Source organism: Astyanax mexicanus, chromosome 23, assembly GCF_023375975.1.
Source record: "Astyanax mexicanus isolate ESR-SI-001 chromosome 23, AstMex3_surface, whole genome shotgun sequence".
In the NCBI taxonomy this organism is placed as follows: domain Eukaryota; kingdom Metazoa; phylum Chordata; class Actinopteri; order Characiformes; family Acestrorhamphidae; genus Astyanax; species Astyanax mexicanus.
The window spans coordinates 28,193,960-28,210,076 of NC_064430.1; the positions used below are offsets into that span (position 1 = coordinate 28,193,960).

Below are 16,117 nucleotides of genomic sequence, written 5' to 3' on the forward strand. Positions count from 1 at the left end.
TCCTGCAAAATGTCTTGGTACACTTGGGAAATATGTTTTTCGTTGATGATGGAAATCCGTCCAGACCCTGAGGCAGCAAAGCAACCCCAAACCATGATGCCTCCTCCACCATGTTTCGCAGTTGGGACGAGGTTTTGATGATGATGTGCTGTGCCTTTTTTTTCTCCACACATAGCATTGTGTGTTCCTTCCAAACAACTCAATTTTGGTTTCATCTGTCCACAGTATATTTAGCCAGTAGTGCTGTGGAACATCCAGGTGCACTTTTGCAAACTTTAAACGAGTTCACATACATTCACATTTTTCTTCAGCTGTACATATACATTTGCCACTTAGAGACTTAGAGGTAATATTGGTTCGTTTTACCTATTTACAGTCATATGAAAAAGTTTGGGCACCCCTATTAATCTTGATCATTTTTAGTTCTAAATATTTGGGTGTTTGCAACAGCCATTTCAGTTTGATATATCTAAAAACTGATGGACACAGTAATATTTCAGGATTGAAATGTACAAAAAGTTGTCTCAGAGATTTAACCTGTCAGTTTCCACTGTGAGGAACATAGTAAGGAAATGGAAGACCACAGGGACAGTTCTTGTTAAGCCCAGAAGTGGCAGGCCAAGAAAAATATCAGAAAGGCAGAGAAGAAGAATGGTGAGAACAGTCACCTCCAAAGAGCTGCAGCATCATCTTGCTGCAGATGGTGTCACTGTGCATCGGTCAACAATACAGCGCACTTTGCACAAGGAGAAGCTGTATGAGAGAGTGATGCGAAAGAAGCCATTTCTGCAAGCACGCCACAAACAGAGTCGCCTGAGGTGTGCAAAAGCAAAAGCACACCTCAGGTGACTCCGTTTGTGGCAACTATGTTGAACAATCTTTGTTTTTAGATCATTTGAGAGTTGTTTTGATGAGCCCATGATGCCACTCTTCAGAGGAGATTCAAATAGGAGAACAACTTGCAATTGGCCACCTTAAATACCTTTTCTCATGATTGGATACACCTGGCTATGAAGTTCAAAGCTCAATGAGGTTAACAAACCAATTTTGTGCTTCAGTAAGTCAGTAAAAAGTAGTTAGGAGTATTGAAATCAATAAAATGATAAGGGTGCCCATACTTTTGCACCGGTCAAATTTTGGTTTAATGCATATTGCATATTTTCTGTTAGTACAATAAACCTCATTTCAATCCTGAAATATTACTGTGTCCATCAGTTATTAGATATATCAAACTGAAATGACTGTTGCAAACACCCAAATATTTACAACTAAAAATGATTAAGATTAATAGGGGTGCCCAAACTTTTTCATATGACTGCATATATATATATAAATAAGATAGGTCTAATATTTTGTTTCATTTATTAGATTTGGTTTGCCTCATAAATTTTAAGGATTTTTTATGACTTTTAGGATGTGTGAAAGTCTTGCGCACCTGTAGCTGATGTAGTTTCTAACAGATTTGTTTTATAAATCCAGTAAACAGGGCATTATAATGGTCCAGCTCGATCAAAAGTCAAGTTTTCAGTCCATGTTTCGACCCATGTCACCCAATCAGAGCAGGAATCCATGCTGGTTTAATGCAGGTGCTGAACTGGGTCATGTTGCTATAATGAGTAAAAGCCCAAAAGTCCAGCCTTGGCCGTAGATGTCCAGCAGTACAGATGTCTGTCTTTGATTGAATTAATGGTAATAATTTGACAGCTGTCTGAGGGGCTTTAGGGGGGCTCGCCTGCAGCTAAAATGTGTACATGGCCTAAATCACAGTCCTGGACCTGAACAACACTCAAAAGCATAATTTAATTACGGCTCTTCTATTTAGAGAACAGTAGGATGCAGGTCTGATGGTTAATGCCTGTGTTTGTGTACTTCGCCCTGTAAAGAGTCATGACCTGATTTTAAAGTTGTCCACAGGCTGGATATGAAATAGAACAGCGCTGTTCAACAGATGATGCTTTTTCAGAAACACTGAGAGCTCAGATTAGAGTTGTGAGAATCTAATCTCACAGTGAAACATGCGAAAGTTATACATTTTCTATTGTCTTTTAAAACAAGAGTCCAATTACAGCTTGAAATTAAAACCTAAAGTTACTATAACCAAGAAAATACTACGTAAAAATACTTAATCTCCAACTAAACTTAATCTTAATCTACACCGTAATTTACACCTTAACCTAACCTTACATACACTACACTGTACATTACACCTAAACCAAATCTTAACATAATCTTAATCTACACCTAATCCCAACCTTAATCTACACCATAATCTACACCTTAACCTAACTTTACATCTAAACATAACCTTAAACTACACTGTAGATTACACCTAAACCAAATCTTAACCTAATCTTAATCTACACCTAATCTTAATCTTAACCTAAACTTAATTTACATCCAAACCTAATCTTAATTTGAACTGAACCTACACCTTAATCTCCAGCTAAACCTAACCATAACCCACACTGTACTTTACACCTAAACCTAACGTTAATCTGCACCGTAATTTACACCTTAAAGCCAATCCTAACCTAAACTTAACCTACACTTTACTTTAAACATAAACTGAATTTTAACATAATCTTAGTCTACACCTAAACCTAACCTTAACCTACACAGCACTTTACACCTAAACCTAATCTTAATCCACACTGTATTTTACACCTAAACCTAATCTTAATCCACACTGTATTTTACACCTAAACCTAGCCTTAACCTAACCCATACTTTACACCTAATCTTAATCTACAACTAAAGACAACCTTAATCTACACTGTACATTACACCGAAACCTAACCTTAAGCCACACTGTATTTTACACCTAAACCTTACCTTAACCTACACTGTGCTTTACACCTAAACCTAATCTTAAAACACACTATACATTGCACCTAAAACTGACCTTCAACTAAGCCTAACCATAGCCTACACTATACTTTACATCTAAACCTAACCTTAATCTACACAGTAATTTACCCCTAATCCTAACCTTAAACTACACTGTACTTTACACCTAAACCAAATCCTAACCTAAACTTAACCTACACTTTACTTTAAACCTAAACTAAATCTTAGCTTAATCTTAATCTACACCTAAACCTAACCTTAATCCACACTGTAATTTACACCTAAACCTAACATTAACCTACACCATTCTAAATACCTAAATCTAACCTTATTCTACAACTAAACCTAATCTTAATCTACACACTACTTTACACCTAAACCCTACCTTAACCTACACCATACTTTACAACTAAACCTAATCTTAATCTACACAGTACTTTACACCTAAACCTTACCTTAACCTACACCATAATTTACTTCTAAACCTAATCTTAATCTTCAGCTAAACGAAATCTTAACCTACATCGTATTTTAAACCTAAACCTATCCTTAACATACACCATACTTTACACCTAAACCTAATCTTAATTTTAACTAAACCTAACCTTAACATACACCATACTTTACACCTAAACCTAATCTTAATTTTAACTAAACCTAACCTTAACATACACCATACTTTACACCTAAACCTAATCTTAATTTTTAACTAAACCTAACCTTAATATACACCATACTTTACAAATAAACCTAACCTTAACCAACACTATAGTTTACACCTAAAACTAACTCTAATTTACACAATACTTTACACCTAAATCTAACCTTACTCTTTAACTTAACCTAGCCTTAAACTATATTTTACTTTAAACCTAAACCGAACCTTAACCTTTACCAAACCCAACCTTAACCTACACCATACTTTACTTAAATTTAACATAAACATCTTTGTGGAATTTGACATTAACCTACACCTTAATCTACACCTTAAACTAAATCTTAACCTACACCTTTCTTTACACCTAAACTAAACCTTAACCTTACTGTACATCTAAAACTATTCTTAATCTAATATCAATATACACCTTACACTTTTTAATTAATCTTACATATTTATTTTTCAACGCAACCACACTGTATACACCAATTATCTGTCAGTGTGTGGGATCTGCATGTTAGGCAACGAGTGAACAGTCAGTTGTTGAAGTTAATATGTTGGACGAGGGACTGGGTCGTGGGTACATAAGACTCAATAATCTCAATAAGACAATTTATTAAATCATTAATCTTGGTGTCAGATAGAACAGGACATCGTCAGCAGTCTTGTGGATGAAGACCAGTCACTGAATGGTCAGATCTGTTGTGATGGAACAACAGGGGGAGCTAATCAGCATTAGACATTAATTTACATTACCTGGTGTTAATGTTATGGCTGATTGGTGTATACGCTTTTCTTTTATGAACTGAAAACCCAAGGTTTTTCACGGGAACTAAATAATTCCGCCTCTTCCTCCTGTACAGCCTGAACAGCACATGATGCAGGACGTTATTAAACGGACAGATCGGAGACGTGTGCATGAATGGAGGATTAATGAGTGCGCTCTGACGTCACGCCAATGTCAAATCTACATGAAAAATATTAATTGCATAATCTCGACTGCATTAAATGCCCTGTTTTCCAGCCCTATCAGCAGAGCGTCTCTTGAATTAGCCTATAGGAGTCTGATAACTGACGCTGAACATGTTAGCAACGTATCCGCTAAATGAGGCGCATTTATCACCAGCCCGCGGCGAGGCTGTTTGTTCAGGTTTGCCACAAGGATATTAAAAAGGGCTTTTTATTAGATAAATAATCTTAATCTGTCACATTTAGTCATATAAGTTATATAACAGTCCTCCATTAGTGTGTGTTAATGTTGAGTGTGTGTGTGTGTTCTGCATGTGTTTCTGTTCCAGTTTAAGTGGACTTTCTCCGTTTCTGGGCGAAAGCGACACAGAGACCATGAACAACATCCTCCACGCTAACTGGGACTTCGACGCCGATGCGTTTGAGAATGTTTCAGACGAGGCCAAAGACTTCATCTCCAGGCTTCTTCTATCAGCCAAATGGTAACTTTATGTTGTTTTTTTGGATTTTATTGGATTCACAATTATTACAACAATCACTAGGGGTGTCACGATTTCGATATTTTATAGAAATCGATCGAAATTATGTCATAGTCTTGAGCCTCGAAGTCAAAAAGAGGATCGACGATCCCTCCCTCTAAGCTACGCAAATGATGCAGCACACTGTAGCCGACGCCGCGGACACTGTGACTGCTCAAAGAGCAGCACTTTCTCCAGAGAATGTGGACATTTTCATCTTTTCAAAAAAAAAAACTTGAAAATATAAAAATAACACTTGTTTTGTCTAGCCTCAAATATGTTAATAGTTTTGGTACCTTAAGGAGCATCTTTCTCTCAGATAAAGTTAATAATATATCTTTATTAAAGAAAAAAGCTTGTCATTCTCAGAGACCGAAAAAGTCTTAAAGTTTTATTTTTCATGTTTAACTGTTATAGTAGGATAGAGTTCAGTTTGTTAAGGCTCTAATTTTTCGTACTTATTATTGACTGTTCCTGTATTTTTTTTTATTATTTATTTTATGTTGCACATTGCTGTTTTAATAGTGCACACTGCTGCTACCAAAAAAGCCACTAGATGGCATTACATATATATCTTGATTAAATTATTTAAATGTGACCATTAGTGCCTAATGTGGTGTATTACAGATCACTTGTATCACTTTGCATCACTTATATCAAGCCCACCTTTTGAAATAAGATATTGTAAATTTGATGAATCAAACCAATGAATGAACATAGACTAATCTAAAACTGGCATAGGCCTCTCTGCTGTAAAAAAAAAAACAAAAACAAAAAAAAAAACAGAAAATCGACAATCGAATCAAATCGAATCGTGACCCTAAAATCGGAAATAAAATCGAATAGAGGATTTAGAGAATCGTGACACCCCTAACAATCACACACCAATACATACACATTGCACATTCACTACTCACAAACATGTACACATACAAAATCACAAAGCTGGAGGAAAACAAAAGACAAAAGACCCATCCCTTATCCCTTTTTTCAAATGTGATCTTTCCACTTTCCTCCGAGCGCGCTGTGATGCTGCTCGGCAATGATGCATCAGCAGCAGCTCGAAAAAAGGCGGAGTCTGACTTCAGATATATTGGAGGAAGCATGTGTTAGTCTTCACCCTCCTGGTGTGTTGGGGCATCACTAGTGATAGGGGGAGTCCTAATGAGTGGGTTGGGTAATTGGCCGTGTAAATAGCGGAGAAAATGGGAAAAATTAGCCAAATGTTTCTCAACAGAATATTAGCCTCATAGTATTGCTTTAAAATAGCCTTTATAACTAACAAAAACTATTAGCCTATAGTAGTTCCTCAATGGATAGTAAAAGCCAAACCAAAAATTGATGTATTTGCCCATGGGTGTAGTAATACTGGGTGTAGTAATAAATGTTATAGGGTGAAGAATGAGAGAAAGATTGTTCACTTTCATACTTTGCCTCTTATTCGGACAGCTGTTCTTCGGCAGTGGCTAGTGGCGCTAAAGCGCAAGAATCCTCTGGTTAGCCATGTTAGCATGCTAGGGTTTGTAGAGAGCACTTTCTAGACGAGGACTATGAGGAGGTCATGAGCATTAGGGCTGCTTTGCTGCAGGAAACCTCTCTGTAATAGATTGAATCAGGAATTCTGCTGTTTAATAGACAATCCTGAAGGAGAATATCCAGCCATCTGTTGAATGACCTCAAGCTCAGGTGTACTTGGGCTCTGCTGCAGGACAATGACTCAAATCACACAAACAAACAAGCCTGAAACTCTAAATGGCTTTTAAAAAAAAATAACAAATTATGGTTTTGGAGTCTGATTGAGAAGCTGTAGATGATTTTAAACAGGACATTTATGCTGGAAAACCTTCCAATGTGTCTGAATTAAAGCAATTCTGTAAAGAAGAGTAGAACACAATTCCTCCACAGAGATGTGAAAGACATTGGTAAAGCTTGACTGGAACAATTAAGGTATTACATTATTTTTTTTTTAGGTTATTTTTAGGGCTAGGTTATTTTTTCTGATATTAAAATTTGTTTGATAATCTGAAAAATATCAGTATCACAAAAAAACACAAACAAAAACAAATGAAATCTGTAGGGAGCAAATACATTTTCATGACACTATAAGGGTGAATATTGGTGTTAGAAGCGTGTTTAATTTTGTTCTTCGCCGTTTTCTGTCGGCTGTGTCCTGGCTGGCGAGCAGATGGGTGCTGAAATCTGAAAGCCTGCTAAAATCAGAACATCCGGACGCACTTATCAAAGCGCTCAAATTAACGCCATAGAACAGGCCGGGGCCTGCAGCTCTATGGGCTGGCGCTGAGGGTGTTTTTATCAGAGCTGTGCTCACGTCAGCCCGGCTGAGGCACACGCCTGCTCCCACCACTCAGCTGGCATCAGACAATGGCAGGCTGGCACAGCAGGGGCCAGCGAGGGGCAGCGCTGAGCGGCGAGCGCGCCAGTTAATGAGCCGCTAATCTGTGACAGGGGGCACTTAGTGACGCAACGCGCACCCACATTTTTTACATTTGCGCTCGCCTTGGTGACAGTGCTGTCTGGTGATTAAACGTGGCCTCTTATGATACACAGTTTCAATAGCGAGCATGTGAAGAACACGGTAATTGACCTCTCTATAGCCTTCACAGCAACGTGCCATGTTAAACAAGCATCTAAATTACTGGCAAACATCCAGTTCATCCCATTCATCCCATTCATGAGAGAATGTAGCTCCGCCTCCCTCAGTGTATATCACAATATCATAAAACATTTAGAATTTTTATTAGCTCCACTAAACATATAGAAGAAGGTTGCATTTCTATTTCTAGTTACAGACTGTATTTACAGGGGTTGGACAATGAAACTGAAACACCTGGTTTTAGACCACAATAATGTATTGTGGTGACGGACAGTTCTGGTGGAAACAGGAGAGTTGAGGTGCAGATTGAATTCTGCCGTGATTTGATCAGCCGTGGTTTTATGTTTTTTGGACACAATCCGGGTTAGCACCCGAAAAACATCCCTTACAGCGTCCACAGTTAATCCTGTTGAAGAGCTCTGTCTTCAGGAGTTTATTAAAGATAGCGAGAGAGGCTCCTGATCTGGTAGTAGAAGGTAGTTAGTTAGAGGTTTTAGGAGAGTAGGTGCTCTTTGAAGAGCTCTGTCTTCAGGAGTTTATTAAAGATAGTGAGAGATTCTCCTGATCTGGTAGTAGAAGGTAGTTAGTTAGAGGTGTTAGGAGAGTAAGTGCTCTTTGAAGAGCTCTGTCTTCAGGAGTTTATTAAAGATAGTGAGAGATTCTCCTGATCTGGTAGTAGAAGGTAGTTAGTTAGAGGTGTTAGGAGAGTAAGTGCTCTTTGAAGAGCTCTGTCTTCAGGAGTTTATTAAAGATAATGAGAGATTCTCCTGATCTGGTAGTGGAAGGTAGTTTGTTCAACACCTTCCAAAAAGTTCCTCTTTGTCATCAACTGTCATTAATGACAGTTAATTTATTACTTTTACAAAGAGCTAGATTGGTTTTGATAGTTTTTTCCCGCCTATTAAATAAAATGATTGTTTAAAAAGTGCTTTTTATATTTACTTAGGTTCTATTTGTCTGAGGTTAGTTTGAAAATCTGAATAATGTAAGTAATGTAATGACAAAAATGCAAAATCAAAAGAAATACTTTCACTCCACTGTATGATGGCTCTATCTTTTTTCTGTCATTTTGAAAAAAGAATAGATAAAACTTTCCAGCTGCCGCCGCTGGGTTTAGTCATCCACAGTTTTACAAAAGTGATTTCCTCAAGCTCTCTCTCTCTCTCTCTCTCGCTCTCTGTGTGGAGGGCTGGTGGGGTGTCTGAATGAGAGACAGACTGTAGTATCTCGAGCTGTGATGTCATGTAGATGCATGAAATAAGTCTTCGCTGATACCGTTCTTTGTATATAAGAAAATTTATTACAGAAAAAAAAAAATTAGTACAAAAGATAACAGCATCATATTCAAGCACCTAGGTTTGCTTGGAGAGAGTTCTTTTCCCAAATCTGATCTGTAGCTCTCTGGCTGGAATTGCTGAAGTCCAGCCTTTATGTTTGAAAACACCTCACAGCTGGAAACACTTAACATACGCTCCTATAGCGCACATACATAGAACATACACAAGTTAGTCTGACGCAATGCATGGGAGGGGAAAGAAGTGCTCCCCCACACTAGCCTATGCTTAAAAAAACAAATGTGTTTAAGTTAGGGCTTACTCCATCTGTTCCCTGTGGTCCAGTGGTCATTCTGTGTGGAAAATATATATGATAATAGTGAATAACCCTGCTTAATGGTAAATAACCCTGCTTGCAAATATGTATGCTCAAATACACTTCAAGACCTACAGAGATGATACTGCGGGAAGACCTAGTTCAGATCAGTGCCGAGACAGATATGATGTGCTGAAGGTGCACTGCAAAAATTATAACCTTTTACATTACATTACATTACATTACATTACATTACATTACATTTGGCAGACGCTTTTGTCCAAAGCGACTTACAATAGTCAAGTACAATGTAAAATAAGTTTAAAGGAAAAACATCTTTGGATAGGGATAAAAGGAGGACAAAGGGGAATAATAGGATAGAGGAGTGAAGGAGAGGAAGAAGGAAATGAGGTTAGAAGTAGTTAGTGTGTTAGAGGTGTTAGGAGAGTAAGTGCTCTTTGAAGGGCTCTGTCTTCAGGAGTTTATTAAAGATAGTGAGAGATTCTCCTGATCTGGTAGTGGAAGGTAGTTTGTTCCACCATTGGGGAACTCTGTATGAGAACAGTCTGGATTGCTTTGTGTGAATGTTTGGCAAAGCGAGGCGACGTTCACTGGAGGAGCGCAGCGGTCGGGAGGTAGCGTAAGCCTTCAGGAGTGATCAGTGCAGGTAGGAAGGAGCTGTTCTGACATCACCTTGTAGGCGATTGTAAGAGCTTTGAATTTGATGCAAGCATCAACTGGTAGCCAATGGAGCTCAATGAGCAGCGGGGTGACATGTGCCCGTTTTGGCTGGTTGAAGACCAGACGTGCTGCTGCGTTCTGGATCATCTGGAGTGGTTTTACTACACAGGCCGGGAGGCCAGTTAGCAGGGCATTGCAGTAGTCGAGGCGTGAGATGACGACCGCTTGCACCAGGAGTTGGGTGGCCTGTTGCGTCAGGAACGGTCTAATAACCTAGCAAGTGAAATCATTTTTAGTGTAGTCTAAGTATCTAATATTTCTCATTATAAAATTATTAAAGGGGACAAATTATGCAAAACTCACTTTTTGCTTGCTTTTGTATTTCCACTTGAGTCTCAACTGCCCTATAAACATTATAAACACTCCAAATACAACAAAAAAACATCTATCTGTTTTCTGTGAATCAGTTGAAAGAGTTTGTCGCTCTCTTATTTTGACGTCACAATAAGTAAACCTACATAGACTCAATGTGGCACCAACCCTCACCTGTCAACCCCTACCAGATCCCCACCCACTAAATCAGTTGGAGAAACACCATTTTGGTCATTTTGGTTGAGAACCTCAGACAGCACACTGCAGGATTAGCCTGCAGACTTTTTCTGAGGGAAGGATCTGTAACTACTGTCCATAGCAGATAAGGGAGATGTAAGAACTTTCAAATAAAGAGTTTTGTGCTTCTATCGCAGTTAAACATAAACTAGCTTGTTAATATTTTGACATTTAGCACAACCTAAAACTAACACTCTCACAGCTGGTAAACACTCGGCTTATTTGCATAAAAGTGACAGAGCTCTTAAATGAAACTGGTTGGAATAGAGCTGGTGAGATTATCTTTATATGAGAATGATTTTATGTAAAGAACGTCACAAACATGTTTTGTACTGTAGTCCATAGAGCTATTCTAACTTGTGTTAAAAAAGATATAATATGTCCCCTTTGAAGTATTAATGACTTATTTCAAACTGTGTGTCTTATTATATTGGTAGATATATTTACTTTATTCTGAGTATAAAAGAAAGTTTAGTAATAATATCTGCCTATAGAACAAGAGACTTTCATTAGATTAAATTGCCAAAAACAATGTTATAAAAGTTAGAAATAGGTTGAATATTCTTATAAAATTCTGAAAACCATGCAGAAATTAAGAGACCACTTCAGTTTCTGATTCAGTTTCTCTGATTTAGCTGTTTATAGGTATATGATTCAGTGAAATGAACATTGTTTTTTTATTCTATAAACTACAAATGATATTTCTTCCAAATTCTAAATAACATATTGTCATTTAGAGCACTTATTTGCAGAAAATGAGAAATGGCTGAAATAACAAAAAAAGATGCAGAGCTTTCAGATCTCAAATAATGCAAAGAAAACGAGTTCATATTCATAAAGTTTTAAGAGTTCAGAAATCAATATTTGGTGAAATAACCCTGGTTTTAATCACAGTTTTTATGTATCTTGGCATCATGTTCTCCTCCACCAGTCTTACACGCTGCTTTTGGATAACTTTACTCCTGCTTTACTCCTGGTGCAAAAATTCAAGCAGTTCAGTTTGGTGGTATGATGGCTTGTGATCATCCATCTTCATCTTGATTACATTCCAGAGTTTTTTGATTTGGTAAAATCAAAGAAACTCTCCGTTTTTAAAGTGGTCTCTTATTTTTTTCCAGAGCTACAATTGAACTTAGCTAAAAGCTAAGATTTTTGCAGTGTGTTCGACTGTGTGCAACAGTGTAGGGCTAGTAGTGAGTGCTCTTTTAAGTGTGTGTGAGGGAGAGAGAGAGTAGGAGAGAGAGTGTGTTTGAGTGTGCGTGTGTTGTACTTGACACAGGGGCGGGATCACGACCCCAGACAGATTGGTCTGAATTTAGAATAGTGTTCACAGCAGCAGAGGGAACACTTGGGCTTTAGTCTGCCTGGTGCACAAAATCTATAAGTAGTTACAGATAAGAAATGTGGTTTAGGTGACGTTTCATCAGTAATCGCATTCAGCCAGTGAACGTGTGCGGAGTTCCAATGAAAAATGGGTGCTGAATATACTGGAAATTAAATTAAGTGCGGTAAAAAAGTAGTAAAGTAAAGCATTTACTAGTTTGTAAGGTTGCCATTTCTTCTCCCAACACTTATTGTACACCCTGTACAAGGTGCGTCGCAATGCTCATTGCTATGTTACACCCTGTCAACAGTTTATCTTCATGCCTTGTGTCCGTGTTTCTATCTTGATGGCAGGAAATAGTATTAGTGAATATAGTAACTCTGTATTGTAGTAGAGAAGTGGGCGGAGCTTCTGGACATGGTGAATATAAGGCTTGTGTTGTGTACAGTAGTAAAGTTGTAAGTGGTATTAGGGAATATAGTAACTCTTTATTGTAGTAGAGAAGTGGGCGGAGCTGCTGGACATGGTGAACGTGTTATAAGGCTTGTGTTGTGTACAGTAGTAAAGTTGTAGGTGGTATTAGGGAATATAGTAACTCTGAATTGTAGTAGAGAAGTGGGCGGAGCTTCTTCTGGACATGGTGAATATAAGGCTTGTGTTGTGTACAGTAGTAAAGTTGTAAGTGGTATTAGTGAATATAGTAACTCTGTATTGTAGTAGAGTTTGTTGGTGATAAAGGTGTAGAGTACAGTAATCTCTTGTTCATGTGGTTCTATCAGCTGTTGTTGAATGATGGTTCTAGATACGATTTGGAGATACGAGTTTTCAGTTTATGAAATAAAGTTATTGGGTTCTTGAGTTCATACTGTCTGTAATGAACAATATAAATACGTTTGAAGGGTTTAAAAAAGATGCTTTTTCATAAAGTACATTTAATGTGCATTAATGGTTTTGTGTATATTTGCTGTAATGTGTAAAAGATATACTTAATGTATTTTTCCCATCAGTGAGCACACACACACACACACACACACACACTAATGCACTGCAGGTTAACAGGACAGACATGCTTTTAGCTAATGATCACTAATGGGACGTCCACATCGAGCAGCTCCGGCTTCTTCAAAAATGCCACAGCGCTAATTAAACAGAGCTGCCATTTGAATGAACACCCCTCTCTGATTATCATCGCTTAATTGGTGCCACACGAGGAAAACCAGGGTGGGATAAAATTAGTGGAGGGGTGGGATAAAATTAACTTGTGGTTTCTGAGGCTGGTAACTCTGATAAACTCATCCTGTGCCACAGAGGAACTCTCGCGCTTCCTTTCCTGGAGTGGACCTGATGAGTGCCAGTTCCATCATAGCATTTTTGTTTTTGTTGTGTTTTTTTTTTTTTTTGCCCGCCACTACCTTATTGGAGGTCTAATTTATTTCCCTCTATAATAATGTATTTTTCTCAAGGAAGGACATATAAACAAAAAAACAAACAAATAAATAGACAGAAAAAGTGAGACAGAAAGAGGGAAAAATGATTATTAATAATAATAATAATAATAATGGATTATTTTGGGGTTATGTCTTTCTAATTACTATGCTCAAGTTTTAGCTAAATAGCTGTGGCATTTCAGTTCACTTATAATGCTACGGATTTCATAATAAGGTTCCAAATATTACTGAACTGCTGCTGATTGTGTTCGTGTGCAAAACATTTTTTTTTCAAATTAGATGTTTTTATAGCGTTTAAAGTTAGTGCATCTGGGGTGCCGAGTGGTCCAGTGGTCTAAAACGCTGCCACTATGAGCGGGAGGTCGCAGGTTCGAGCCCCCCATTATGCAGCTTTGCCATAAAGCTGCCGGCACTCAGAGGGAGCATAATTAGCTCAGAGGAAGCATAATTAGCCCTGCTCCCTCTGAATGGGTAGATGGCACTCTCTCCCCACATCACTCCTTGGGTGATGTCCACAGCACAGGGCATCTGTGAGCTGATGTATCAGAACCGAGTCGCAGTGCTTTTCTTTGAGCGCGCTGTGATGCTGCTCGGCAATGCTGCATCAGCAGCAGCTTGAAAAGAAGTGGTGGCTGACTTCACATGTATCGGAGGAAGCATGTGCTAGTCTTCACCCTCCTGGTGTGTTGGGACATCACTAGTGTTAGGGGGAGTCCTAGTGAGTGCGTTGGGTAATTGGCTGTGTAAATTAGGGAGAAAATGGTTAGTGCAACTGATATTGGGATTTTTTTCATTCTTGCATAATTCTGACTGTTCCAAAGCAGCGTTATCTCCGAGTAAACATAAAGAAGGTAAAAGTGGTATATTAATATCAAAGGTCTTTGCAACTGCACTTTTATAGGATACCCTATAAAATTCTTGTACCCCTTCTGAAACACCATCCCCCCCAACCCAACCAAACGACAAAATCAATTCTTAATTTTCCTACAAGTACAGCTGGCCAACAAATATCACTCATTTCAGGTCAGCCAAAACATTAAGTACACACAAAAACTAGGTCAGTCAGATTGCCTATTATTGAGAATTAGTTTCACATTAAAGGATAGCATTTAAAAAGGCTTTTTAATATAATATGACACAGTATCTCTAAAGTCTCATTTACCGTCGCAATTCCATTATAGTTATCTAACTATTGAACTAATCCAGCATGAGCTCCGTTTTACACTAAGCAATGCGTAGCACCTTCAGCACAGCGATGCTGAGAAGGGGTTAGACAGCCATAGCCCCGCCCCCGGAGTGAAAATCATGAATCTGATTGGTTAGATTTGTTCTGCGACTTTGCTAATAGACTCATTACTACACCCTTCAAAAAATCAGGAGAATGGTCACGCAAACATTTTGGGGGCAAAAGCCATTTTAAAAAAAAGGATTTGATTGGTTAGAACCGCTGTCAGTCAGATAAGAGTCCTGTAGCAACTAAAAAACGAAGACTAATGCTTTGAATTAGTAGTTTTTTTTATATTATAGTTAATTTATAAAATATATGCTTATAGTTTACATTAACTATAATATGTATTTCCTGATTAAATATTATGTAATGGTTTACATGCACCTATTGTCACCCCTTCTCTGAAGGGTTAGAAGGGCCTCACTGGACACCACTGGACACCACTGCCTTTGACTGGTACTGTAGTTTGGACAAATATGTACATATATACTGCATCAAAATATATGATTTTCTTGATTTGGCCATTTATTTCATATAGAATGAAACAGTCATTTTGTACCACGCATCTGTTCATATCCATTCATGTCCTTCCACGTCCATTTGTGAACCCGGTCGGTGTTCCCGCTGTCGGACTGTGATGCGGTTGAATAGATGCTTTGTGTTCTGTACTTCTGTATTGATCTCTGCGTATGATGTTTAATGAGCTTCAAACCTCAAACATCATTAATTTATAGCCATTTCTGAAGTTTTGCTCTTTTCTATTTTCTCTTTGCTTTTAGCTTTAATGACAGATGAGTCCGAGCTTGTTGTTGTTAAAGCCGCGCATGTGTGTGTGTGTGTGTGTGTGTAATGTGTGTGTGTGTGTGTCGGTTTCTATGGCAGCAGTCGTCTGAGTGCGTCGGGCTGTATGAAGCACAGCTGGCTGAATAACCTGGAGGAGAAGGCGAAGAGGCACCGGGTCCGGCTCAAGTCCCAAATGAGGCTCCAGAGCTACCTAGCAGCTCATCGCCAGTGGAAGGTACACAGCTCAGATCAACATTAAACATCACAAATGATGTGTATAAACTGCACTTTTTACTCAATTACAAAAATAACAAATGAATGTAATGAATGTATTAAAAAAAAAAGGTATAAAAAAGTTTGGGCACCCCTGATATTTTTCATGATTTTCCTTTATAAATCATTGGTTGTTGAGATCAACAATTTCAGTTAAATATATCATATAGCAGAGGAACACAGTGATATTTGAGAAGAGAAATGAAGTTTATAGGATTTAGAGAAAGTGTGCAAAAAATATTTAAACTAAATTAGGCAAGTGAATATATTTAAGCACCCCAACTAAAAAAATACATTAATATTTAGTAGATTTAGTGATTTTGCAGAAATAACATCCTCTAATCGCTTCCTGTAGCTTCCAACAAGAGTCTGGTTGAAGCTTCTGGTTGGTTCTTTTTTATAAAACATCTCTAGTTCAGTCAGGTTGGTTGTTGCATGCAGTTACTTGCATCTTCTATAGCAGGCGTCCTTTAAGTTAAGTTAAGTTTGGCTACAGGCCAGATATTTTCCAAGCTATTACGTGGTGAGCCAAAAAAAAAATAATAATCTGTTTTGGAAAATTAAGTGTGTAATGG

At 38.1% G+C, this 16,117-nt stretch overlaps 1 protein-coding gene across 3 annotated transcripts in view; it reads left to right on the forward strand.

The window, feature by feature from the left end:
- The window catches only part of mylk3 (myosin light chain kinase 3), a 96,000-nt gene that overhangs the window by 76,963 nt on the left and 2,920 nt on the right, over positions 1 to 16,117 (forward strand). For 2 of the 3 annotated variants that reach the window (XM_049471294.1, XM_049471292.1), the window contains exons 11-12: positions 4,804 to 4,956; positions 15,369 to 15,504. In XM_049471294.1, the coding sequence (XP_049327251.1) occupies positions 4,804 to 4,956; positions 15,369 to 15,504 (289 nt within the window). The remainder of the gene's footprint in view (positions 1 to 4,803; positions 4,957 to 15,368; positions 15,505 to 16,117) is intronic. The other variant, XM_049471293.1, reaches the window with a different exon arrangement.